General features: G+C 51.7%; 2 protein-coding genes across 8 annotated transcripts in view; one reads left to right on the forward strand and one right to left on the reverse strand.

Annotated features, from left to right (window-relative positions):
- PSD2 (pleckstrin and Sec7 domain containing 2) overlaps positions 1 to 23,614 on the forward strand; it is a 79,858-nt gene that overhangs the window by 41,664 nt on the left and 14,580 nt on the right. For 4 of the 5 annotated variants that reach the window (XR_004318742.1, XM_032476869.1, XM_032476870.1 and 1 more), the window contains 8 exons: positions 1,228 to 1,317; positions 2,459 to 2,502; positions 3,601 to 3,791; positions 3,964 to 4,034; positions 4,471 to 4,628; positions 5,536 to 5,680; positions 6,962 to 7,105; positions 22,848 to 22,954. Coding sequence is in view for 4 of the 5 variants with exons in the window: in XM_032476869.1 (XP_032332760.1) it covers positions 1,228 to 1,317; positions 2,459 to 2,502; positions 3,601 to 3,791; positions 3,964 to 4,034; positions 4,471 to 4,628; positions 5,536 to 5,680; positions 6,962 to 7,105; positions 22,848 to 22,954 (950 nt within the window). In the remaining variant the exon portion in view is untranslated. Of the gene's footprint in view, positions 1 to 1,227; positions 1,318 to 2,458; positions 2,503 to 3,600; positions 3,792 to 3,963; positions 4,035 to 4,470; positions 4,629 to 5,535; positions 5,681 to 6,961; positions 7,106 to 9,779; positions 11,168 to 22,847; positions 22,955 to 23,614 lie in introns of those variants that run through there. The other variant, XM_006172906.3, reaches the window with a different exon arrangement.
- Positions 15,474 to 23,614, reverse strand: part of NRG2 (neuregulin 2) — a 165,347-nt gene continuing 157,206 nt past the window's right edge. For 2 of the 3 annotated variants that reach the window (XM_032476868.1, XM_032476867.1), the window contains exons 6-10: positions 22,609 to 22,711; positions 20,385 to 20,508; positions 19,913 to 20,040; positions 18,835 to 19,062; positions 15,474 to 16,316 (exon numbers count right to left, since the gene is read on the reverse strand). In XM_032476868.1, the coding sequence (XP_032332759.1) occupies positions 15,554 to 16,316; positions 18,835 to 19,062; positions 19,913 to 20,040; positions 20,385 to 20,508; positions 22,609 to 22,711 (1,346 nt within the window). In that variant the 3' untranslated portion in view covers positions 15,474 to 15,553. Of the gene's footprint in view, positions 16,317 to 18,834; positions 19,063 to 19,912; positions 20,041 to 20,384; positions 20,509 to 22,604; positions 22,712 to 23,614 lie in introns of all 3 variants that reach the window. The other variant, XM_032476866.1, reaches the window with a different exon arrangement.

Below are 23,614 nucleotides of genomic sequence, written 5' to 3' on the forward strand. Positions count from 1 at the left end.
TTTCTGAGTTATTTTCTGTGATGTGTGAATGTCCCACGTGATGTTCATAGATTCTCTTTGCTGAAATGGTGCTAAGGTCAATACATTTGGGAAACTGTACATGGAATCCTCTCTTTGGAGACTCTCAACAAACAGAAGCACATGAAACATGTAAATAAACTCATTTGATTACGAAATCCTTTTTAGGGGGGATTCCTATTCCCATCTGTAGGTGAATCTTGGGAAACACTGCCTTATAGCAAACCTAAATCCACAAAGTCCTATACCAATAAATATCTGGTGTTCCATGGTCTTTGTCTTCACAAAGGTGAAGTTTTCTCAAATGTGGACCCTGCAAAGAAAGTCTGAAAGTATGCACCTCAGGTATTGGGTGTGGATGGCTGAAGCCCCTCCTCTACTCAGTGACTTAAAAAAGAAGGCAGAACTTTGGGGTCCAGTCATTCCCAGCTCTTTGTCTATTTGTGCCTCCTGGAGTGAAACCATCTGCTTGGGTTCCTTTGGTCCCAGTGCAGCTCAGCATGTGGTACCCATGTATGTTGGTGGAAATTAATTTTTGATTCTTTTAAGACCAAACTCTCCCTCACTTCACCTACCTCTTGGAGGTCTTGCCGCCCCTCTGTACAGGTGAGAGGGTGAGACAGTTGTGACGGAATACACAGAGCTTCTGCTCAGGAGCCAAGAGTCCTGGGTTCAAGTCCTGGTGCTGTGTGACCTTGGGAGATTTAACCATGGAGTAGCGGGTGAGAGCACGGGCTTTGGTGTCAGACACACTCAGCCCTTCTACTTCCTTGCTGTGTGATCATGGGCACGTCTCTTCACCTTCCTGCACCTCAGTTTCCTTACCTGTTGAATGGGGATGATAATAACACTCACCTCACCTTCTCTTCATTGTGAGAAGAAAATAGATAATGCATGTCAAGCGCAATACCTGCAACATGCTAGGCACCTGGCACATGTCAGCTGTTACAGTACTTCATCTAACCTGCCTCCTTCGTCTGGATTTGAGGAGAACCCCAAACTCTCATAATGCTGGAGGATCAAATAGAATCTTGAGTGTCAAAAAGAGTTTTGTAAACTCTTGGAGACAAAGGGAAATCCAGGCAGTTTTTTTTTTTTTTCATTACTGCCCATGATTCTGCCTCATCCCTTCTGTCCGGGCAGGGCAGGGTGTGGGGACCACACCAGCCTCCATTCCTACTCTCAGGCAGAACCATTTCTCCATTACAGAACATTGGCAAGAAGATGTCCTGCCAGCAGTTTATTGCCAACTTGGACCAGCTGAATGATGGCCAAGACTTTGCCAAAGACCTGCTGAAGGTATAACTATGCACCCAGCTGTGTCCAGGGTAGGTGGGGAGGAGAGAGGCTTCTGCCCCACTAAATCCTGGTAGTCCAGATTCTTAATAATGGGGTCAGGACTGTGATGACTCTGGGACAGAGGTAGAGACTATCCAGCTCAACACTTGATTGTTACGTGTTCCCTGAGTTAGGCAGAGGGGTAGGCTTTGTGAGAGTTGTTTTTGTGCTCCACTATGATTATCGCTGTCATGGTAATCTTCAAAACTGCCACCCACTGCCATAGCTGCCTCCGCCGTCACCACCCTTTATCACCACTACCATCTTCACCACAACCACCATTATCATCACCACAGGGAAATGCCCACTCATTCCTTCAACATCACCAGGAGTTAAGGGAGTCTAGTTTTCTTTTAAGGCTGAAGACCAGGGTGGAACTCTGGCCTTTCCAGCCTGATCAGTTCTCTACCGTGGAGGAACAGGAGCAGGTTTTTGGGGGATAGATGATGAGTTCAGTTTTAGAAAGTGAGTTGGGAGGACCTGATGATATCAGGTGTACAGTTGAGTAGTGAATCTTGAGGTTAAAAAATGAACATTGTCTCCATCACTCTTTTTTTTTTTTTAACCATAATTATCTTCTTCACTGTCAGGAAGCACTTGTTAAGAGTGTATTTTTAGTGGGATCAAATAATCCCGGTCCCTTCACCCACCTATCTACTTCTCCCTATGTCCCCATCCACTCATCTACTCATTCTCCCATACATCCATCCTTCCACCCACCCACCCACCCTGCAACTCAGTCATTTACCTGCCTACACACTGACTCATTCATCCATCACCCACATATACACTTCTACACAGTCCTCTATAACACTCTGCATCCATGTACCTACATACATACTCACCCACCCATTTCCCCACCCATTCACCAATCTACCGACCCATCCACCCACTCATCCTTAAGTCTACCCAATCATCTAAACAATAATCCACCCACTCTTCCCCAATTCATTCACCCATCCTATAAACAAGTGTGAATCAAATACCCACTTTGCCCTGCTGGCTGAAAAGGTGCTCCCTCACTGCATCCACATTGCTAGAGGTAGATGGAGATTTCTTTGACTTCATTGAACTCTTCTCTCTCTCTTTTCCCCTCTCCCAGACCCTTTATAACTCCATCAAGAATGAAAAGCTGGAATGGGCCATGTGAGTAGTGCTCATGGGCATAGGCATGGGAAGACTGAATTACTGGGAAGGAGAAGGGGGAGTAGCTAGGGGTATAGGGAAGGCACTCCTGTTACTCTCCATGGTGCTGATTTCTCCCACCCGGCCCTGGTGACCCCTGTCCAGCTGGCCAGCTCCGGGTGTTGAGTTCCCCTTTGGGTTCATTTTCTGTCTCGATAAAAAGTGTGTAATGTTTACAGCTATGGAATATATTGAACTGTAACTTTAGTTCCTTGATGTCCACAACTGGTTTTATGTACAGGGGATACTGCCACTATTTCCAAAGATGATAGCTATTTCTCCTCTGGGGGGTAGGCAGGCACGGGGTATGAGTCCCTCTGCAACCCCAGTAACATGAACATGTTTAGATGGTGACTGCTCTTGGCAGTGGAGGGAGGTGACTACCCCCTAACTTCTGCCCCTGCGAGGGCAGTGAGACCTGGAGATGCCCAGCCATCTGGAAAGAGGTGTGGTGACCTTGCTGGTTGGGGAGACTAAGAGACTCCTGGGGAAAGTTGCTGCCCCACCCTGCTGTACTCCCTAGGGAAGCCTGGGTCTTTGGGTCCACGTAGGAGTCTCAGGCAGGGATTGTTAGGAACTCCAACCCAACTGGGGATATCCGGTGTTCTTTGACCAGGGCTTCAATGGGGAACCTAGACTTTAGGGGCCTCATTTACTGGCCTTCCCCCCCCCAGCATGTCCCTGGGGTATGGGCAGCAGCTTCAGTCTTGGCATTGCTTGTCACCCTTGGCACTGCTTCCTGGGGCTGGACAACTCAGGGTTGGAGAGAGGAGACGGAAGACCAGGAAGGAAGCCTGGAGGTAGTAAGGTCTCCAACTTTGTGTCCAGGGGTGAGGATTGGAGCTTGGAGGCCAAAGGTCAAAGCTCAGAGGACAGGGGTCAGAACTGAAGACTCAGGGGAGGAGTTAAAGATCGGGATCTGTGGTCTAGAGTTGGAACCTCCTTATCTCTGCTCTTCACCTCTAACTGGCTTCCAGAGGAGTGGCTGGTGGGGAGAGGGCATGTCATTGCAGGGCTGAGGCCTCCATGGAGGTGGTACTCAGGCCTAGTACTTTCTAGTGACGAAGATGAGCTGAGGAAATCACTGTCTGAGCTGGTGGATGACAAGTTTGGGACAGGCACAAAGAAGGTGACACGGATCCTGGATGGTAGCAACCCCTTCCTGGATGTCCCGCAGGCTCTCAGTGCCACCACCTACAAGCATGGTGTGCTGACCCGGAAGACTCACGCCGACATGGATGGCAAGAGGAGTGGGTGTCAGGCAGGGAAGGGGCGTGGGGAGGGATCCTAGTCCAGGGGGGTCCATGCCTGCCTAGTCACTCCCCTGGGAATGCACATGTAGGCAGATATGTTAGTGGGGCACAAGGGAGGAGATATTGGGGTGGGTGTTTGTGGCCACACTACCCATGCCTCCCTCCCCAGCTCCCCGTGGGAGGCGTGGCTGGAAGAAATTCTATGCGGTGCTCAAAGGGACCATTCTGTACCTGCAGAAGGTAAGACTGCCTCAGAGTCCTTACCCAGGAAGGGCCACCTCAGGTCACATCCAGCCCCTGCCTTACATTGCCCAGAGGGTCCTGGGCAGGACCTAGGGCTTAGGCAGATCATGGGTCCTCCCCCATCAGGGGTCTGACTTGGGCTTACCCCGGGCTTTGGTGGTTTCAGGGAGGGGTCTTTTAAGTGTCCAGGGGTTCATAGGATACCCAGTGTAAGGCCTGTTCAGGCTTCTGAGACCAACTGGGGTATTGGAAGGAATGCCTAGTGATTCTTGTTGGGGTGGGCATGGCATCAGAGTGGCAGCATCTAGAAAATGGTGGGATGTATAGGGACAGAGAGAAGGAGAGTGGGGGGTGGGCAGTGAGGGTGGAGGAAGTGTGGGTCAGTAGCCTGGTGATGACAGAGGCTTACCCACTCCCTACCCTGCCTGTCCAGGATGAGTACAGGCCTGACAAAGCCCTCTCCGAGGGCGACTTGAAGAACGCCATTCGTGTGCACCACGCCCTGGCCACCAGGGCCTCTGATTACAGCAAGAAGTCCAATGTGCTTAAGCTGAAGACAGCAGACTGGAGGGTTTTCCTCTTCCAGGCTCCGTAAGTAGGAGTGGGAACCCCCTCTCTCTCACCCAAGGCTCAGGATGTGCACTGCACACACCCTCCCTCCTTCACGTCAGGGGAGGCGCCCCCAGCTTCCCCTGCACATCAGCCACGAGAGCCAGTGTATCTGCTTGGCACAAACCAACAGCTTGGGTCCCTCCCCCACAACAGTGATGCTCAAGTGTGGTCCCCTCAGCATCTCCTGGAAAACTTGTTAGAAATGCAGTTTCTCTTGTCCCACCTGAGACCTCCTGAGTCAGAAATGCTGGGGATGGGCCAGCAAGTGTGTTTTAACAAGCCCTCCACGTGATTCTGATGTGCACGAAGTCCCTATATAAGGGGCAGATGGAACCTTTATGAATCAGCCTCCATTTAAAAGTCAGGGTGGGTAAGACTCACCCGACAGTTTCCCTCTAAGGCTTTCCACTCCCTGCTCCCCATCCTTCTGTGACTTAAGATTGGGGTTTCATGTATCAGATGAACTTAAAAATGGAGGAGGCTAGTAGGTGAACTCTCAGGACAGGAGTGGGTGCCCGGCGAGGCAGTGGGGCAGGGAGAAGAGGGTGGAGTAGGGATGACCAGTTACCCAGCTGCCTCTAACAATCCCCCGGGCCCGCTGGCTCTAAGACTTGTTAGCTTCAGGCCTTTAGCCCTGGACCTGGCTGGGCAGCTACATTGTCACATGAAAACCCAGGTCTTGCCTGGGAGCTGAAACTGAAGTGTTGGTCACTACACAGACGTGACCAGGCCCATCCAGCCCCCATCCTCCGTCTTTCTTCACTCCTTTGTCCACCTATACGGAGGTCTTTGTGCCCTCTCTGTGCCAGGCTAGTGCTGGGTGCTGGGTGAGGGGTTGAGTCCTGCTGTGAGAAGCCAGTGCCCCCTCCCTCCCCTCCTGTCCCAGGAGCAAAGAAGAGATGCTGTCCTGGATCCTTAGGATCAACCTGGTGGCGGCCATCTTCTCAGCCCCCGCTTTCCCTGCTGCCGTCAGCTCCATGAAGAAGTTCTGTCGGCCCCTGCTGCCCTCTTGCACCACTCGCTTCTGCCAGGTATGAGCTCCTCCCCTGGGGATCACAGCACCACCTCCCCAGGCTGCCTCCCTCAGCGAGCCCTCCATTCAACAGCCCCCACCACGGCTCCTCTCTGGTGCCTGGTCCTGGGCTAAGAGACAAGTCGAAAGGGCAGATACTCTCCTCCATCCCCCCTGCGCCCCACCCCCACTTACAGATGGGAAGACTGAGGCCACACACTGCACGGAGGCCTGGCTGTCTTGTGCTGGGTGGCCTGGGTGTGCCGTGGCGGTGTGTCCTGTGGATGTGGTTGTGGTCTGTGGGCATCGTGTGTGTCTGGGCATGAATGGGAGAGAATGTATGTGTCATAGCGAGAGAGGGACAGGCGAGATTTGGCTGACCTGTCCTCCAGGGCTCTTTGGCTGCCCTCATCGACCCTTAAATGTGTTATTTGTAATCCTTAAAAAACTCCAACTCATCAATGCTCCAGGTTTTCAGGGTTTTTCGAGGGAGAGGAAACGATAAATGGTGGACCACTGCTTGCAAGAGGGAGGGCGAGGGCAGCTCCATACTGCCTGTCTTGTCAGGGCCCTTTCCTACTGGGGTCTTCTCCACAGAGCCCCTGGGGCTGCTGCTTATGCCCAGAGTCCCTGTGCCTGCATACACAGTGCACACAGCCGCTGCATGCACACATACTATTCAAGCACACATGTGTTTGTGCATATACACATGTGCTGTGCACCCACACTGACATCACACTTGTGTCTGCACACACATGCACATGCACCCAGCCCAGGGCCCACATGGCACAAAGTGGTCCAGCTATCCTGTGGCAGGTGGGGTGTACTGTGTACTTGTCTGTGACAGTGTTCCTGCTGGTCTTTGGATGTGATCCTGGCTCCATGGCCATTGGACACATCTGGGCATGAATGTGAGAGAATGTGTGTGTTGTATGAAGCCGGGGAAGCCGAGGCCAGGCTGCCCCTGGTCTAGTGGAGTTGTGTGCATGTGAGAGTCCATAGGAGTAGGGGCGGTGTCCGGGTGATTGTCTACGCGCAGACACATGTGCGAGGGTCACTCATCTCCTGAGCCTGCTGGGGAGGATCTTGGAGAGCTGATGCCAGTTGCAGCAAGGGAGGAAGGAAGGAGGCAGAGGAGCACTCACCTGGGCCCAGAGCCTGGCTCTACCCTTACATATTTGATGACTCTGGCCAGGTCTCAGTTTTCCTTTGGTGAAGCAGATCCCAGTGGGACAGGATTAAACCCGCTCCTATGAGCTCCTGAGAGCGGGACCTCATGGTCCAGGACTTGTCTTTGCAGGAGGAGCAGCTGCGCTCTCATGAGAATAAGCTGAGGCAGGTGACTGCAGAGCTGGCTGAGCACAGGGGTCACCCGGTCGAGCGGGGCATCAAGTCCAAGGAGGCCGAGGAGAACCGGCTGAAGGAGCATTATCTCACATTCGAGGTGGGCCTTTTGCAGGATGGATTTTGAAGGACAGGGCTGGGGCAGGAGGAAGAGGCCAGCTCCCGCCTTCCACATCATTCCTCAACCAGGGGCTCCTACTCTGGGGCTTCCCCACTTTGGGGGCTCTCCTGGGGCAGCCATGAATCATGGTCTCCTGTGGGTCAGTCTCTGCACAGTCCAGCTGCCAATCGTTAATCAAACAATTGTGCCCTCAATTGTGTCTCTCGCAGAGCACCAGATGGGCTCCACTGGAGACCCCTGCCACCCCTCTCCATTCTCCTCCAAGCCCCTTCCTCACCTCCACTTTCCCCATAGGCCCGGGTTCTCTGGAAGCTTTTACATCCAAATCACAGAACTCTCAAGCTCTCTCCACGTGATTTTCCCCCTTTTGTCTCCTGCACCTTCTTCATGTAGGTTTATCAAGTGGAGCGACTTGATCTCTCCTTCCAAGCTCTCCTTCTTCCCATCTGGTCTCTCTGTGCCCCACAGGGCTCTGCAGGTGGCCTGACAGAGCAGCACCTTTGTTGAGTGAAGGGTAGGCAGTCTGCTTGGGGGAATAAGGCAGGAACCACTTGTCCATTTTGGACTGACCTGCACATGGGGGTGGACAGACAGGCCGAGAAAGCCAGAAAGCCCTCCAGATGGGAAGAGAAGGAAGTCGCCCATCGTGGTCTCTGGATTTCCATGCAGATTTTTTTTATTGTAGTGTAGAGGACAGAGGAGAGCTCCCAGGATAGATCCTGACCTTTTGAGAAACATAATGCTGTATAGGTTTTGGAATTCTCAGATCACTCTCTCTGCAGTAAAAAAGCTATGCTCATTGCCAGGCATGATTCTCATCACTTCCCTTGCGTTGACTGATTTAATCCTCCTGTCAACTCTGTGAAATGGGTTGTGATTATCCCCATTTTGTAGGTGGGGGAAGAGGTCAGATCCCTTGCCTGAGGTGACATAGTTAAGAAGTGCAGGAACCATGATCCTAACCCAGGTGATTGTGGCTTCAGAGGCCTGGGCTTTATCACCCCTGCCTGGCTTGGCTGGGAGTGGAGTCGGGGTGGGTAGGAGAGGTGAAGCCAGCACCGAAGGGTCTTGTAGCTCATGTGGCAGAGCTGGGTGAGAATAGGGTCTCCTGACCCTTAGTCCCTGCGTCTCCCAAGACCCTGGCCTCTCTCAACTGTGGTGAGGGCCTGAAGCTCAGAGTTAAGGCCTCAAACGCTGCCAAATTGCCCTCCCAAAATGTTTACCAATTTATAGCCCCTTTAATAGCTTATGAAAGTGTCTCTCTCTCTGTGCCCTCACCAACACTGCACATTATCAAAGTTTTAATCTTCATTAATCTGATAGGTTTAAAATAAGTGGTGTCTTACTGCTGTTTTAATTTGGATTAATTTTTTTAATTGTGGTAAAAAACATAGCAGAAAACTGGCCATTTTAACCATTTTAAACTGTTCAGTTCAGTAGTGTTAAGCCTGTTCACCCTGTTGTGCAACCAGTCTCTAGAACTTTGTCATCTTCCCAAACTAAAACTCTGTACCCGTTAAACAAAAACTCAGCACCTTCCTCGTGGCCCCAGCCTCTGGCAACCAGTTCTACTTTCTATCTCTGTGCATGTGACTACTCTAGGTACTTCATATACGTGGAATCATACAAAATTTGTGTTTTTGTCACTGGCCTGTGTCACTTAGCATAATGTCTTCAAGATTCATTCATGTTGTAGCATGTGTCAGAATTTCCTTCCTTTTGAAGACTGAATCCTATTCCATTGTATGTATATACCATATTTTGTGTGTCTTTTCATTGGCTGATGGACATTTGGGTTGCTTTCATCTTTTGGCTACTGGGAATAGTGCCGCCATGAACATGAGTGTGCAAATGTTTCTTTGAGAGCCTGCTTTCAGTCCTGCTTTCATATCTAGAAGTGGATCAAATCATAATTTTTTTCAGTTTTTGAGAAGTAGCCATACTGTTTTCCACAGTAGCTGTTCTATTTTACATTCCTACCAGTAGCGTGTGAGGGATCCACTTCTTCCACATCCTCACCGACACACTTGTTTTTTCTATTTTTTTAAGTAGCAGTTATCTTAATGCATGTGAAGTGATATCTCATTGTGGTTTTGATCTACATTTTCCTAATCAATAGTGATGTTGAGCATCTTTTTGTGTGTTTACTGGCCATTTGTATATATTCTGTGGAGAAATGTCTATTTAAGTCCTTTGCCCGTTTTGAAATTGAGCTGTGTTTTTGTTGTTGAGCTGTAGGGGGTTTTTAAAAAATATATTCTGGATACTAGACCCTTATCAGATTTATGATTGCAAATATTTTTTCCCATTTTGTAGATTGCCTTTTCACTCTATTGTTTGTGTCCTTTGATACAGAGAAGTTTTAAATTTTGATAAAATCCCACCTGTCTATTTTTACTTTTGTTACCTGTGCTTTTGGTATCATATACAAGTCATTGCCAATTAATTTGGATTTTTAAAATCATAAATGAAATTTCTGTGCGTGTCCCTTGCCTAATTTTTAAATTCAATTGTTTCTCTCTTTTATATTGATTTGTGAGAGCTCTCTGAATATTAAGGAAATTAGTCTTGTCGTATGAGGTACACATTTTTTTCCCCATTTTGTCATTTATCTTTTGACTTTGTTTTTGGCCTTTCTCTGCCCTTTCCCCAGAAAAGCCGTTATGAGACCTATATCCACCTCCTGGCTGTGAAAATCAAAGTGGGCTCAGATGACCTGGAGCGGATTGAGGCCCGGCTAGCCACCCTGGAAGGGGATGACCCTTCTCTCCGCAAGACACACTCAAGCCCTGCCCTCAGCCAGGGCCATGGCACTGTGACTGGCAGCAAAGCCACGAAGGATACCACTGGGGCTGATACTTAGCTGGCGTGGATGAGCAGGCCCCAGAGGCAGGCAAATGCCCCCAGAGGGGTCAATGAGCACAATTCCAGCCAGGGGCCACTCGGACCAGCTCCAGGCAGTTGATGGGCAGCCAGAGGGGTGTAGAGGGCCCTGTGGGCCAAGGAGATGGAGAAGCTATTCATGGTGTTGATCTTCTTGCATCCTGGGGCTGCTCTGGGCCTCAGGCCCTCTCCCCAGCCCGTGCGTTCCTCTCCGCCACGGAGCCTCATCTTGTAGGGCAGTTGTGTGCATGTTCTAGACACCATCTCACTGGAGGAGTGGGAGTGGCAGTTGGCTTCCCAGGCTCCCCTCTTCTCACAAGTTCCTCCCCTCATCTCCCTTGTTTCTGAGGGCAGGTCTTGACTCCAAGTCTCAGCTTGGACTCCCACCCTTTCTCCTCCTCCTCCTTCTGAGTTGACCAGCGGCAGGTCTGCAGACCACCAGCACTACCCCTGCCCCCCATCAGCAGCCTCTGGAACCACACCCCCTTCTCCTGCCTCACACGGCAATAATCCAGGACCCAGGCCTGTCCCTCAGCGCCAAGCTGTCTCCACTCACGTGTGTGTGTCCCTCACCTCCCATCCACTGAGGCCACTACTGCTTTCTTTTATACAGACATAAATGTATATGTATAGGAATTATATATATATATATATATATATATATATATATATATATATATATGGAATCCCTTTAAAGATGATTTTGGAACTAATATCAGTTAGAGGATGAAATAAGATGAAACAAAAGCCTATTTCAGAATGCCATCTATTAGTGAGGAGGGCTGCTCTCTGGCCCCTGGTGGCCCTGACACTCTGGGAGGGAAAGCGGAGATAGTATGACCTCCTCTCATCCCATTTCCCCCTCTTCCGGCTAACCTGTGACTTAAACTGCTCTTACAGTTGATGATTTGGAATAAATAGTGTATGTGTGTGTGTGTGTGTGTGCGCGCGCGCGTGCATGCACGCCACCCCATCAGGCATCCTGGGGTGTGAATTCACACCCCACAGGCATCCTGGGGTGTGAATGGGAGGAGACCATGGCCCTGTTTATATCTTGGTCTTTATGTTGGTGCTGCCAGGTCTCTGAGCTCCAGAGGTGGCCTCTTGTACAGATCTACTGCTACAGGAATAAAAGACATTCTGCCTTGCAAATAGCAACTTGTCAAAGCCCAAAGATGTTTGGTGGGGGAAGGTTATGGAAGCCATTTATTCTTGCTCTTGGGAAAAGATGGAATGACAAGTTGTCATTTGATTTTTAGGTTGATATTTCTTTCACTCTTCTAGTGACTCAGAAATGCTAGCTAAGGACATGTCTGGGAAGAATAGAGAAATTTGCCACGTGATGATCACAGACTAGCATCCTTTAATCCTTGAATTCCTCAGACTGACAAGAATGGGTGGTGGGGGTGATGGCACCCTCAACGCAGCTGTGATGAGCAAATCCTTTCTATTTTTAAAATAGATTACTGTAGTTTGGTCAGCAGTGTGACCTCACTGGTAACATATTTAGTTAATAAGATAAGCCAACCTTGCAACTAAGTATCCAACATTTATAAGTCCACTCATATTTGATGCAAGGGATGTGTGAGTCTGTGGAGAGACATAGTGATTTAAATCCAGATTATTTAATTTGAATCAGTTTAGTGTATTTTATAACCAAACCATCTGGCACCTTCATTTTGCTGATGGGAAGTAAATGTTCATTTAAGTGAAACTGAAAGAGCAATGTGGCAATATAAAAAAGCTCTCTGTACTTCACGCTGTCTCAAAGTCCTTTGATTTTGGGGGTCAGCTTCCCACCCTCCACCTTCTGAGAGCAGGTGAATTAAAGCAGAGGAGTGAGCTCCATCTGCTGTAGACAGGTGTGCCTCCCATCAGTAAAAAAAATTTTAGTTCACTTTCTTAATTGTATAATTATATTTATTGTAAATTATATACATGTACTACTGTACTAAAATATGTACATTATAAAACATACACAAAAATAGAAATTTTAAAAAGATGAGATGAAAATAAATCTAAAGCAAAGTTCTAATATTTTTTTCTGCATTCTAATGGGCCATCATGTTCCCCCCCCCCAACCTCTGCCCTTAATAATATGCCCATTTTCGGACACTGTCCAAATCCAGAGCCTTGGAGGACTATAGGTGAGATGCAATAAGTGGTTTGCGCCCCCTGGTGGTCTTGGGAAGTGGCCGCGGGCTCAGGGACTTCTTGGGGGCTGACCCTTAGGACAGTCTCTTGAGCCTTCATCCTCTCATTCAGTGAAAGCCAACGGTGCTACACCTTGTGCTGGGTGCTGGGGATACTGTGGTGCAAAAAGGACTGATCAGCTCCTTGTCCACATGGGGCTCACAGTCTAGTGGGGAGGGGGACAGGCAGTCACCATTACCATTTGAGACTCTGGAAGGGCTGGGGAGATAAGCCAAAAATGACCTGGCAGAGAAAAGAAAGAATTGGAGGGTTTGGGAAGACTGACTCAGGAAGCTGCCCAAGTGTCCTAAGTGCCCCTAGGGGACAGGGTGGTAGTGGGAAAGCCACTTAACAGGGCTATAACTCTTCCTGATAGGCCATACTAAAGATGCCATGAAGCAGAAATTTGAGAGAGTAGAGAAGGGGCCTCTCTGGCCACACCTGCTCCCAGGTCCCATTCATACCTGGGTATGAATAGGCGGCTGATATGATGAGGAATGAGTCAAGGAACCTGATTAGGTTCTGGCTTTAGACTCTCAGCAGTATCTTAGGATCCAGAGCAGATAATGAAGGTACCAAATGGGGTCGTCTGAAGGTCAGTGAGTTCATCAAGAGGTTATTCAGAATAAATTGGGATTATGTGGAGGTAGGTGGTGACTGTGGTCATGGAGGTGGTTTCTGACTGAAATTTTAGAAGCTAACAGCAACTCAGGCCCTCAGAAGGGTGAAATGAGGACTAAGCCAGGTCATGAAAAAGTCAGTGGGTTCACCAAGAGTCATTCAGGATTATTTGGGATCACACAGGGGTCATAAATCACACAGAGGAATTACTGGCTCTCAGAAAATTTTAAAGCCAATAGGAAATTCAGAGCTAGCACATGGATCTGGATGAGATCATCAGATGGGGCTGGACAAGTCAGGTCTGTATAGCATTTAGTTCACTTCTTTTGTTCCTTTGTAACAGGTACCTTTTCCCCCAGCATCCCCACAATGAATACAATGTCTAGTCCTTTCTTTACTTTTCTCCATCACCACCCTTTCATCCAGTTTTTGCCACTCTCTGACTGTGTGATTCAAGAACACAAAGCACAGGATATGGTCATCACCATCATCAAATTAGCCACTAAAAGGCATCTATCATGTGCCAGAAGCAATACTGGGTGCTTTATATATATAGAATCTCCATAGCAACCCTTTGAGGTAGGTATTAGCATCACCCTTTCACAGTTGAGAAAAGTGCAGCGTAGAGGAGTCACACAGCTAGTGAGGGGCAGAGCTGGAATTTGAACTCAGGCCCTGTTGATACCCAAGCCCTTTCAACAAAGCCTCTCTGTCCTTCCCACTTACAGGTCTCTGAACTGACTATCCACATTCCAGTGGCATCTGTGCACACATTTACACATGTCAGCCACCTGAGCTTTTTGAAGAGTCCTTTGTGTCTGGCTGGAACCTGATGGTTCCTGGTGCTATGCACCTTGATAAATTAATCAATAGGGGAAAGGTTTCTTAACCCTGAATCTCTGTCTGCCTTCTCCATACCTGAAATCATGTACTCTTCATCAGGGACTGCAAGTTTAGACAGGCCCTGGCTCTGAGTGGGTATAAAAAAAGCACAGTACCCCGTAGGCTTACAAACTGCAGCAGCTGTGGTCGTCCTGGCAGCTGAGGGTACCCATTATGCCACTTTTCATGTCCAGGCTTTGCCTGTGACATGCCTGAGGCCCCAAGGGTCATCTTGCCTCAGCTGCCCCAGTGCTCAGCTGCCGCAGTGCTAGCCTCACAACCTTTCCCTCCTCACCCACCTAGGCACGGAAACTCTTTCCTCGTTCTGGCCCCTGTAGCTCCAGGGCAGGAACCAGGGTTCTGTGGCTGAGCTGGAAGCAGAGTAATTTGCGTCAGCCCCTTGGCCAGATTCCCCAGCAGCCAGGGTGGGGTTGGTGGTGGGGGGCACTTTGTGAATGTTCTCAGTAGAGAGAGGAGTGTTGGAGCCAGGGAGACTGAAGGGAGGGTCTCTTCCTCCCAGGGACTTCCCTGGCCCTGTCCAACCTCCACACCAACTTCCATCCATCTCCATCACAGGGCCTCATCCTCTGTCTTCCCTCCTCACCTGGGGGCTAGGCACACACAGTCAAGCATGAGTTATTTCTGATTTTATTTATAATATAAAAATGTTCAAGTGTCAACAGTCAGGTGTTTGGACATTTCAGGGGGCAGGGTTCCCATTTGTTTTTTAGAATTTTTTTTTTAAACAATTACCTTTTTGACAAATTAGCAGTGGACCCAGTTTTGGGGGGCAGGGAGGACAGGGCTGGAGAGGGAGTGGAAGTCGTAAGTGGGCTGGGAGCTGGGAGTGGAGCTGTGAGAACGACATGGTGTTACTTTATTGCTAAAAGGGAAATCAAATACACCGTCGAGTGGCTCTTCTCGGTCCCAGCGTGACCATGCATCCAATCTAAAGAAATCTGAAATGCAAAGGACATGCAGGCATAAAATAGAAAAGACGACCTGTAAACGAAGGTGCTGCAGAGGACGGAGGGGCGTCCTGGAGGCCATGAAGGAGGAGGAGCCGCGAACATTGGGGCCCTGGCAGAGCTACCCCCTCCCCGGGGCTGGGGCTGTTGGGAAGACCTCTTTCTCAGTGCCCCCTCCCTTAGCAGCAGTGAGGAGCGGGGAGGCCCCCTCCCCATTCTGATTGCTGTCGCTGGGCCTTAGTCTCCCCCTGGAGGTTACCTGACCCCAACTCTAGCTCCAAGCCTAGGATCCTCACTCTCTCCTCAGGGGACCCAGGACTTGCAGATCTTGCACGGGGGTAAAGCTACTCCGGACCTCATTTCCTTCCTGGGCGCCCCCCTAGCCCTGCCCTAGCCCCCTGCCCCGCCTCGCCCCCACCTGACCCCAAACCCCACAGCCTCTTCTCTCCCGCTTTCTCTCACCACCCCCTGCCCCAGCCCCCAGCTCAGGATCCTACATTCCCCCCACCCCGCAACCCAGACTTCTCTCCAGGAGCTCCAGATTAGCGTACAGCAAAAGGCACCACAATATAGGTTTCTATTAAAGAGTCAAAAAATTGGCCCATCTCTTTTTTGTTGTTTCTTTTTTTTTTCCGAAGCTGTAAATCAGGATGTTACATATAAATAGTTTCCCTATAAAAACGTCTTTGCCGTTAGCTAGTATTATAAGACAATTTTTGCTAAAATGAAAATAAAACATTTTGTTATACCTTTTTCCTTTTATAGAAAATAAAAATATTTTTATTTTTTTTTCCTCTTTTCTCTCTCCAGTCGGCGGTCTCTGTTCTCCTTAAAGACAGTGGGGCAGGCGAGGCGGAGGGGGCGGCGGGCGGCGGGGGCCCTAAAGGGGCGCCGAGTCCTGCTTGGCCCGCGGGGGCGGCCCGCGGCTGTGTCTGCTGCTGGCCCGCGTGCTGTGGCTGTCCAGGGAGTAGTAAGTCCTGCTGTCGGCCGCCGGGCACAGCGGCGGCGAGTCCGAGCGCAGCGCGTCGTGCGCCGAGCGCAGGCCGAGGAAAGGCGTGCTCTCGGCCGCCAGAGCCCCGTCCGCGTCGTCTGCGTCGTCGTCCGAGGCGGAGGCCGAGCCGCCTCCCGAGCCGCTGCTCAGCGACAGCGAGTCCCGTGCCGCGCGTGCGCGCTGCGCCGCCAGCCCGTTGAGGCGCGAGCGGCGCCAGCGCCGGGGCCCCGCGGACGTCCTGCGAGACGCGCCGCGGGCGCGTGGCCGCGGCGGCGGCGGGGGCGCGCACTCCTGCGTGGTCTCGTACTCGTCGTCCTCGGGGATGCGGAAGGGGCTGGCGGGCAGGCTGCCCAGGCTGCCGCCGAGTGCGCAGGCCCCGCGCCGCGGCCCCGGCCCCGCCGCGGGGTAGTAGTAGCTGTCGTAGCTGCGCTGCATGTCCGCGCCTGGCCCCGGGCCCGGACCTGGGGGCGCCGGGTGCCGCAGGAGCGGCTGCTGCTCCGCCAGGCGGTAGCTGAAGGGCGCGGCGGGCGGCAGCGACACGGCGTGCGCCGAGTTGGGGGACGTAATCTCGAAAGTCGGCACCTGAGTGGCCAGCGAGTAATGGAAGTCCACGGGAGAGAGGCGTGCGGGCGTGGTCAGGGCCGATACGTACCTGCGGGGAGAGGCAGAGGAGTGGGCCGGTGGCCAGGGGATGGGGCAGACCCCGACGCAAAGCAGTGGTCTTGCCCGGGATCCCTCCTGCAAGAACCATGGTGGTAATCCTCAGTGACCGTAAGCTATTTCCTTAATCTCTCTGAGCCTCAGTTTCCTTATCTGTTAAGCGGGAATAACCACAGTGCTCATTCCATAGCGTTGGGATGATTCCATAAATGTATCAGTGGTCCTTGGCTGTGGGGATGCGCATGGAAACCGGTATTCCTGAATGGTTACTTTGGCTCAGGCTCAGTCTCAGGCTGGGGCATTTTACACGTACGATCACATTCTAATATAGTAATTCTGTAGAGGCTTATGTCAGTCCCATACTACACGTGAGGAAACTGAGACTCACAGTATTTAAGTGACTTACTCAAGGTTCGTACAGCCAGGAAGTAAGTGGTAGAGCTGGGATTTGAACCCAGGGCCAAGCAGGAACCAGGACTCATACTGCCTAATTCCTCATTTTAGTTCCTGCATTCAGCCACCCCTATGACTAGGACTCACCTCCCCTCGGGGACAATTCATCCTATGGCTGATGGCTATAGTGGGGGAAATACTTCTGTTAAATTGAAGTTAAAGCTGCCTCAGGGAAGTGACTGCTTACACGTACTTAGGTAGGGTCCTCAGCCTAGAGCTCACAGTTACCAAAGCTCCACTGTAGTATCTCTGCTTGAGGCTAAAGACCACCAGTTCCTTCAAAAGTTTGCCCTTGCTAATGTCTCCCTCTCTGCCAGGCACCTGTCCTTTTTCTTTCTCCACATTTCCCTTGCTGAGTCAACCAGCGTCTTGCTAGTTGTCCATCTCAGGATAGGGACCATCCACCTCTATGTCTCTTTCAAACTGTAGAGCCAGAGTTCGCCAAAGCCACTGCTCTCCAGAGTCCCCGCTCTCCTGAGTCCCCATTACTGTCTTTCTGAATCACCTGACTCCCCTCTCTTCCCTCTCCCACATGCACATGCATCAAGTCCTACCCATTCCCTTTCTCCTGGAACACACCCTCCACCCTGCTCTACTCCATCTGGGGACTAGTTATTCACTCTGGTCATTCCCACACCCAGGGTTTTAACTCCTTCAGCCTATGCAGTTACCAGAACAGTCTTTTAAAGTCACATCTCTGCTTTAGGAGGCCCTTCCTGCTTACCCACTCAGGCTGTGGGCCTGCCTGTTCAGTCCCAGCTCCACTCCCCACAGCCCACCCTCCTCTAGGCACCTCATTCACCAGCCATGCTTTTAGTGCCTCTGTTGGAACAGCTTAAGATGTTCCCCTTGCCTGGAAGTCTTTCCCCTTCTCTCTACCTCCCATCCATTAAGGAGTCCTGTTGCTGTTGTTACTATTGCTAACAGTAGCTACACCTTGGGAGCACCAGCTCCATGTCAAGTACGAGGCAAAGAACTTTGTGTACATGATCTTAGGTCGCCTTCACAAGAACCATGCATGATAGGTGTAGTGTTCCCTGTTCTACAGCTGAGGAAACAAAGGCACAAAGGTGATCACTCTGCCCCAAATCACACAGGTGGTTGGGCTTGGAAAGGCTGGTCTTGGAAAAACCTAAATGCTTCCCAGAGCCTCTAGTCAGACTGGGTTTCTCTGCCCTGGTGGGGTGTCCTGTGCTTAGCACTTTCCATAGGCAGCTGTGAGTTTCAGTGGTTATGTCCACATCTGGGAGCTCCTTGGGAGCTAGAACCAGGTGGACCACCCCTGGATCCCAGGCAGGCAGTCCAGCACAGGGCCCGGCATGGAGTAGGCTGCGCTGAACCCGCTCCACCCCAGCCTGGAGTTCCTGGTACCATGCACCTTTTTCTGCTCTCCTTCCACAGACCCCACTTGCCAAGGGCCATTCAAGGGCTGAGCAAGCTGGGGGCCACCCCCTGTGACTCCTGGCTTGGAGTCAGGGAAGGGGAGTTTCCTGGTTCTCACTGCATTCAGTGCTCGGGAACCCAATGGCATCTTGATCTGTGGGAACCTTGTTGCTGACACTGCCAGGGCCTTTGGGCATTCTTGGCTCATTCCTATCCTGCGTGGTTGGTCTCCTTGTAGCCAACCTCCCTTCCCACGCTCCAGTCTCCTCGATCTTGGTGTCTCTTCCTGCTGAGATATGGGGCCTCTAAGTAACACCAGGGTAGGGCAACCTCATGTTCTGGTTTGTCCAAGAGAGCCCCTGTTTGTTCCTGATGTTCCAGTGCTACTATTAATACCACCCCTTTCTACTCTGAAAAGTGTCCTAGAAGGACAATTAAATTAAATGGTCACAATACTCCAGGGTCCACTGGCTTGGTTGTAGTCCTTGCCTGTCATTAACATGCTGATGACTGTGAACAGAACATTTAACCTTTCAGAGACCTTGTTTGCCGATCTGGAAAATAAGGCTGAGGCTCTTTGGAGTGTCCCTGAAGGTGACCTGAGGGTCAGCCCTGGGTCAGTGGTGCCAGCTCTCTGGCCAAGGTGGCGCACAGGTCACAAGGTGGGAACTGACCTCTCGCTGTGAGGGGAGTCCCGCAGGGAGTCTATGGAATCGTGGTAAGGTGGCGCAGCAGCCCTGCGCTGCTCCTCCAGGCTGTAGGCTGCTGCCCGCCGTGCCCGGGCCTCCACACACGCTGGGCTGTTGCACTTGCTGGTGCCCACTGATGACAGCATGATGCCCGATTGGGAGTCAGAGGTCAGGCTCTCAGAACGTTCCAGGCTCCACGTGTGGCTCTCATGCCTGGAGAAGCCAGGTGGGGGTGAGGTGAGGGGTCAGGAAGGGGCAGGGCAGCCCAGCAGGTATGGTCCCGGGCCTGCCCCTTCCCTGGTTCTGCATTCCATCTCAGGCTCCCTCAGCTCACTGCCCTTCACTCTGGGCTGACATGTAATCTTGTAAATGCCAAACCCTGATATTAGGAGGAAGAGAGATGGGGTCCCGTGGATGGGTGAGCTGCGACGTGCAGCGGCTTCTTCCTTTCCTCCCTGCAACCCCTCCCCCACCCTCAGCCTCCCCATCTGGGACCCTTCCACTCCCATGGCCCTTAGCCACCTGTCTCAGGAGCCCAGCCCCAGTGACCAGTATATGGGGACTCTGCCTATTCCATGCTGTTACCCAGGGAAGACAGGGGCCAAACATGTCCTTTCTTGAGCTCTGTGAGCCTTTGTGCTTATGTAGACAGGCCTCCCTACCTCTGGAGAGGAGGCTAAGGTGGACTAGGTTCATGTGGGCAAACCCAGGGAGGACATTAAATGGCTGTGGATATTTGAGTGAGTAGGTACTTGATGGCAGATGAAATGGTGTTGATGAAGTCCAAACAAAACTAAACTAAATGTTAGGTGGCAGCACAGTGATGGCTGTTGTTCCTCTGGGGCCAGTTTAGACTAGAAAAAGGAATCTGGTCTCCTGAGGATCTGGATGAATGTTTGGTAGTGGATTCTGGTTTGAAGCCCCCCTTCATCCTCCTGCTCAGAGGGACCCTCAGTACAGAGCCCAGCCTGGCTGGGAGTTTTCTGCGGGTCCCCAGGCAGGTGTGTGGTGCACATGTGCATACAGGAGTCTGCAAGTCTGTGTGGGTCTTGCTGGTGCCCACCTGTGGCTGGAGGTGGGCGTGGCTGTGGAGCAGTGGTGGGAAGGAGAGCAGGAGTGACTCCCAGAGAAGGTGGTCTCCGTTTCCCTCCGGATGACATGGTCTGTGGCTGGCACATTCTTGGAGATATACTGGAACAGACAGAGAGTTGGGGGCGTAGTTAGTGACGATCAAGTTGCCCCTCCTTTCTAGTGGGGATGGGGAAGTGAGGCACTAAGCTCCAGGTAGGGGGGTGGTCTATTGGATAAGTGACTCTGTGTTGGGGCAGCAATGGCCCCTGGAAATCAATCCCCCCGACTTTCCTTAAGGATGTAGTCCAGGCGAGGCTAAGTCATCCTGGTGAAGCAAGGCTAGGCTAGCAGGCAAGGCTGAGCACGGGATGGACTTATTGCCTTCCTGGCCCATTCTTGCAGGGAGCGTGAGAAGGCGGGCTGTACAGCAAGAGCTCAGAGTAGGGCCAGGGACCACCACTCACGTCTGCCATCTGGATCTCCTCAGGGTCCAGCCGGGGGTGACTGGGCCCGTTGGCCAAGCTCCGGTTCTGGTGGGCCGGGCACATATTCTGCCGAAGGTGGTTGTGCATCTGCTTCCGCTGTTTTCTGCACAGGGGAGGGTGCGTTAGCCTGGCACCATCCCCCCTGCCCTCCTCCGCCCCAACACACACACACACACAAAGTATGAACTTCCCTAGCTGTCACTCCAGGGGAACCACTCTACCTCTGCCCTGGACTGTCATGGCAGGCAGTCTCCTGTGCTCAGGCTGCCCTCAGCCAAGACCCCTCCAGCCTACCCCCTACCTCATCACTATCAGCCTGAATTCAGCAGGAGTGGTAATGAGCTTTGGCTCTGCTGAGAGTAGAACCCCACTACTTTCTAGCTGTGTAATCCTGAGCAAGTTACTGAAACTCTCCATGTTTCATTTTCCTCATCTGTAAAATGGACTGACCATCTACTCATTCCAAAGACCACTGAGGATTAATAGTAGATAAAATATTCAAGCACAGTGCTGGCCCATTCACTCATTCATTTATATGGTATTTATGGGGTTGTTACTATGTGCCAGGTGCTCTTTTGGAGCCCAGGAGACTGATACAGTTCCTGCCCTCATGGAGCCTGCAGGCCAGTAGAGAAGACAGATGATAAACACATAAACAAGTAAATGAGATACTTTCAGCAAAGTGCTGTGAAGAAAATAAAACAGGGTGCTGTGGTCAGGCAGTCAAGGCCTGTGGGGCTACTTTACTTTGGCACATATTAAGTGTTTAGTACATTTGTTTTGTAATCAACAAGTCTAATCATGTCACTCCCCTGTTAAAAATCCTTCATTGCGTCTCAGTGTCTCGTTTCTCTCCCCACCCCAGCTTGCTGCATCCGTGGAGGACTTGTTTCTGATCCTCCACTGGGCCTGCCCTCTCTGGATTCTGGGCCTTTGTACAGACTATTACATCCAACTACACCACCTTCTTTGCCTTTTCACCTGCTAACTCCTGCTCATCTCTCAGGCTCAGTCTAAATGCACCTTTCTCAGGGAAACCCTTCCTGCCCTTCAGCTGAGGTTAGGCACCCCTGAAATATATCCCATGATACTGGACATCTGTCCAGCAGGCATTGAATGAAAGTTTGTTGAAGAAATGGGTATATGTATTGGAGGCTGAAACATGGGGCTTGCCTTTCCCCCCAGTTCTTGGCCTCAGTGTTCCTACATGTGCCCAGTGTCCTCCTCTGGGTTCCCTAAGCCCCAAATCCCAAGGCTGGAAGGGCCTTCGATCTCACAGACGGGGTAGCAGGGGTCAAGACCTAGTAGCTCAGTCCCCCTAATGGTGGCTATGCCCAGACTCTTGCTTTCTAGATAAGAATGGATATGGCAAACCTCTTTCCGTATTACATCACTCTATAACCTGTGATGGCTCTCTGTGGTCTGCAGGATAAAGCCAGGCTCCCTAGGTTGTCAGTCAAGGCCCTATGGTGCCATTGAGGTTCCAGCTGTTCTTTTAGACTTGTGTGCCTTTTTTCTTACCCCAATCCTTGGCACCAACTAGCCTGGGCTGCTCAAGCTCCATGAATACACCTGACCCTCCCCTGCATTTGTCTTTTAGCTTGCATTGTTCTACATGCAGAAGGGCCCAGCCTTCTTTCTGCCCCTTGTTCCTAGGTTCTGACCCCACCTTTCCTCTGCTCAGGGGTGGCGCATCTCCACCTTCTCTGTGTTCTTGCCTGGATGGCTCCTAAGTGAGGAGGTCTCTTTTTCCCCTGGGAAGGTGCCTGACTCTCTGTGCTTCTCCACCCCCAACACTGCCCAATTCCTGCCTACTGGACAGGACAGATGCTTCCTCATAGGATCCTCTGAGGTACATGCTAGGATCACACCCATTTTACAGATGAGGACTCAGAGAGGCTCATCAGTTTCCTCAGGGTCATGGAAAATGGCAGAGCTGGATTTGAACCCAGATCTGCCTTCTCCCAACGCCTGTGCTCATGATCATTCTTGTTCAGTCCTCTGGGGCCTGTCTCCCCCACCCTCTGCTCCTGCTTCTTGGCCCAGCCCTTTGGCCTCCCACCAGCTGCAGAAGCCCCTGAGGGGCAGTGGGGCACAGGAGCTCGAGAGGTGAGGCCTGGCCTGGTGGGCTGGGGAGGAGAGCCCATCCTCACAAAAGCAGTCCCTGGTTGGCCTGCCCCCGGGCTGAGTGCCTGACACTCACTTGGTCTTGCAGTAGGCCACCACGCAGACGATGCCCACGACCAGCAGGGCCACGCAGATGCCAGTGATAGTGAGGACCCTCTTCTGGTACAGCTCCTCAGCTTCTGCAGAGGCAGAAGGTGTGAGGCGGCAGGGCGAGAGGCAGACCCGTGGGGACAGTGGTGCAGAGACCCTCCCAAAACCTTGGGCTCCCTCCGGCTCAGGTGCTGACCAGCTCCTTTCCATCTCTTCCCTCCTCAGCCAGTACCCCTCACTTCTGCTCTCCCAGCTCCGCCCACCCATGGATCTGGTCACAAGTGGCTACCCCTGAGTTCACCTTCCCAAATCCTGCTCTCTGCCTGGAGCACGTGAGTGGAAAATGTTGGGGATGGAGGAAGGGGAATGGAGGTGAAGTTCCCAAGGCCATAGGGGAGGGCAACCCACTATGGCTCGTGGCTGCAAAGAGCCTTGATGGGCTGGGGGAGGCTGGCCTTCATGGCAGTGAATATGCAGACCCTGGGCAAAGGCCTGGCTGGCCACTTTGGCTTCTGTAAGAAGATAGAGAGTGGCTTGTTCTGGGCTGGTGACAGGACTTCAGGCCCAGAGGCTGGACTTTGGAGGGATGCCAGGACCAGGAGCAAGGACAGAGCAGACCAGGCCCACAGAGGCAGGCATAGTGAGAAAAGCCTTGGTTTATCCCTGCAACCTGGTCAGGGTTGTGGCCCTGGCCCACTCCAGCCCTCCCTGTCTCTGCTTGTGAGGCCCCTGAAGGGCAGCACAGCCCTCTGGCATCTAGGACAGTCCTTGTGCTCAAGGAGCAGCTCCCAACCTTCTGAAGGAGCTGAGCTAGGCTGGGCCTCAAAGCCTTCAAAAAGACCCTACTGTCCCCTCTATCTCCCACTTTCTGGTGGGGCAACTCCTACCCTTCTAGAACAGAGAAAGCCAGGAGGAAGTAAAGGAAAAAGGTGACATCACCAGCCGTGGTCAAGGCCTACAGCCGAGACACCCCACCCCTGCTCACACCCGTA

This window comes from Camelus ferus, chromosome 3 (assembly GCF_009834535.1).
Source record: "Camelus ferus isolate YT-003-E chromosome 3, BCGSAC_Cfer_1.0, whole genome shotgun sequence".
NCBI lineage: Eukaryota > Metazoa > Chordata > Mammalia > Artiodactyla > Camelidae > Camelus > Camelus ferus.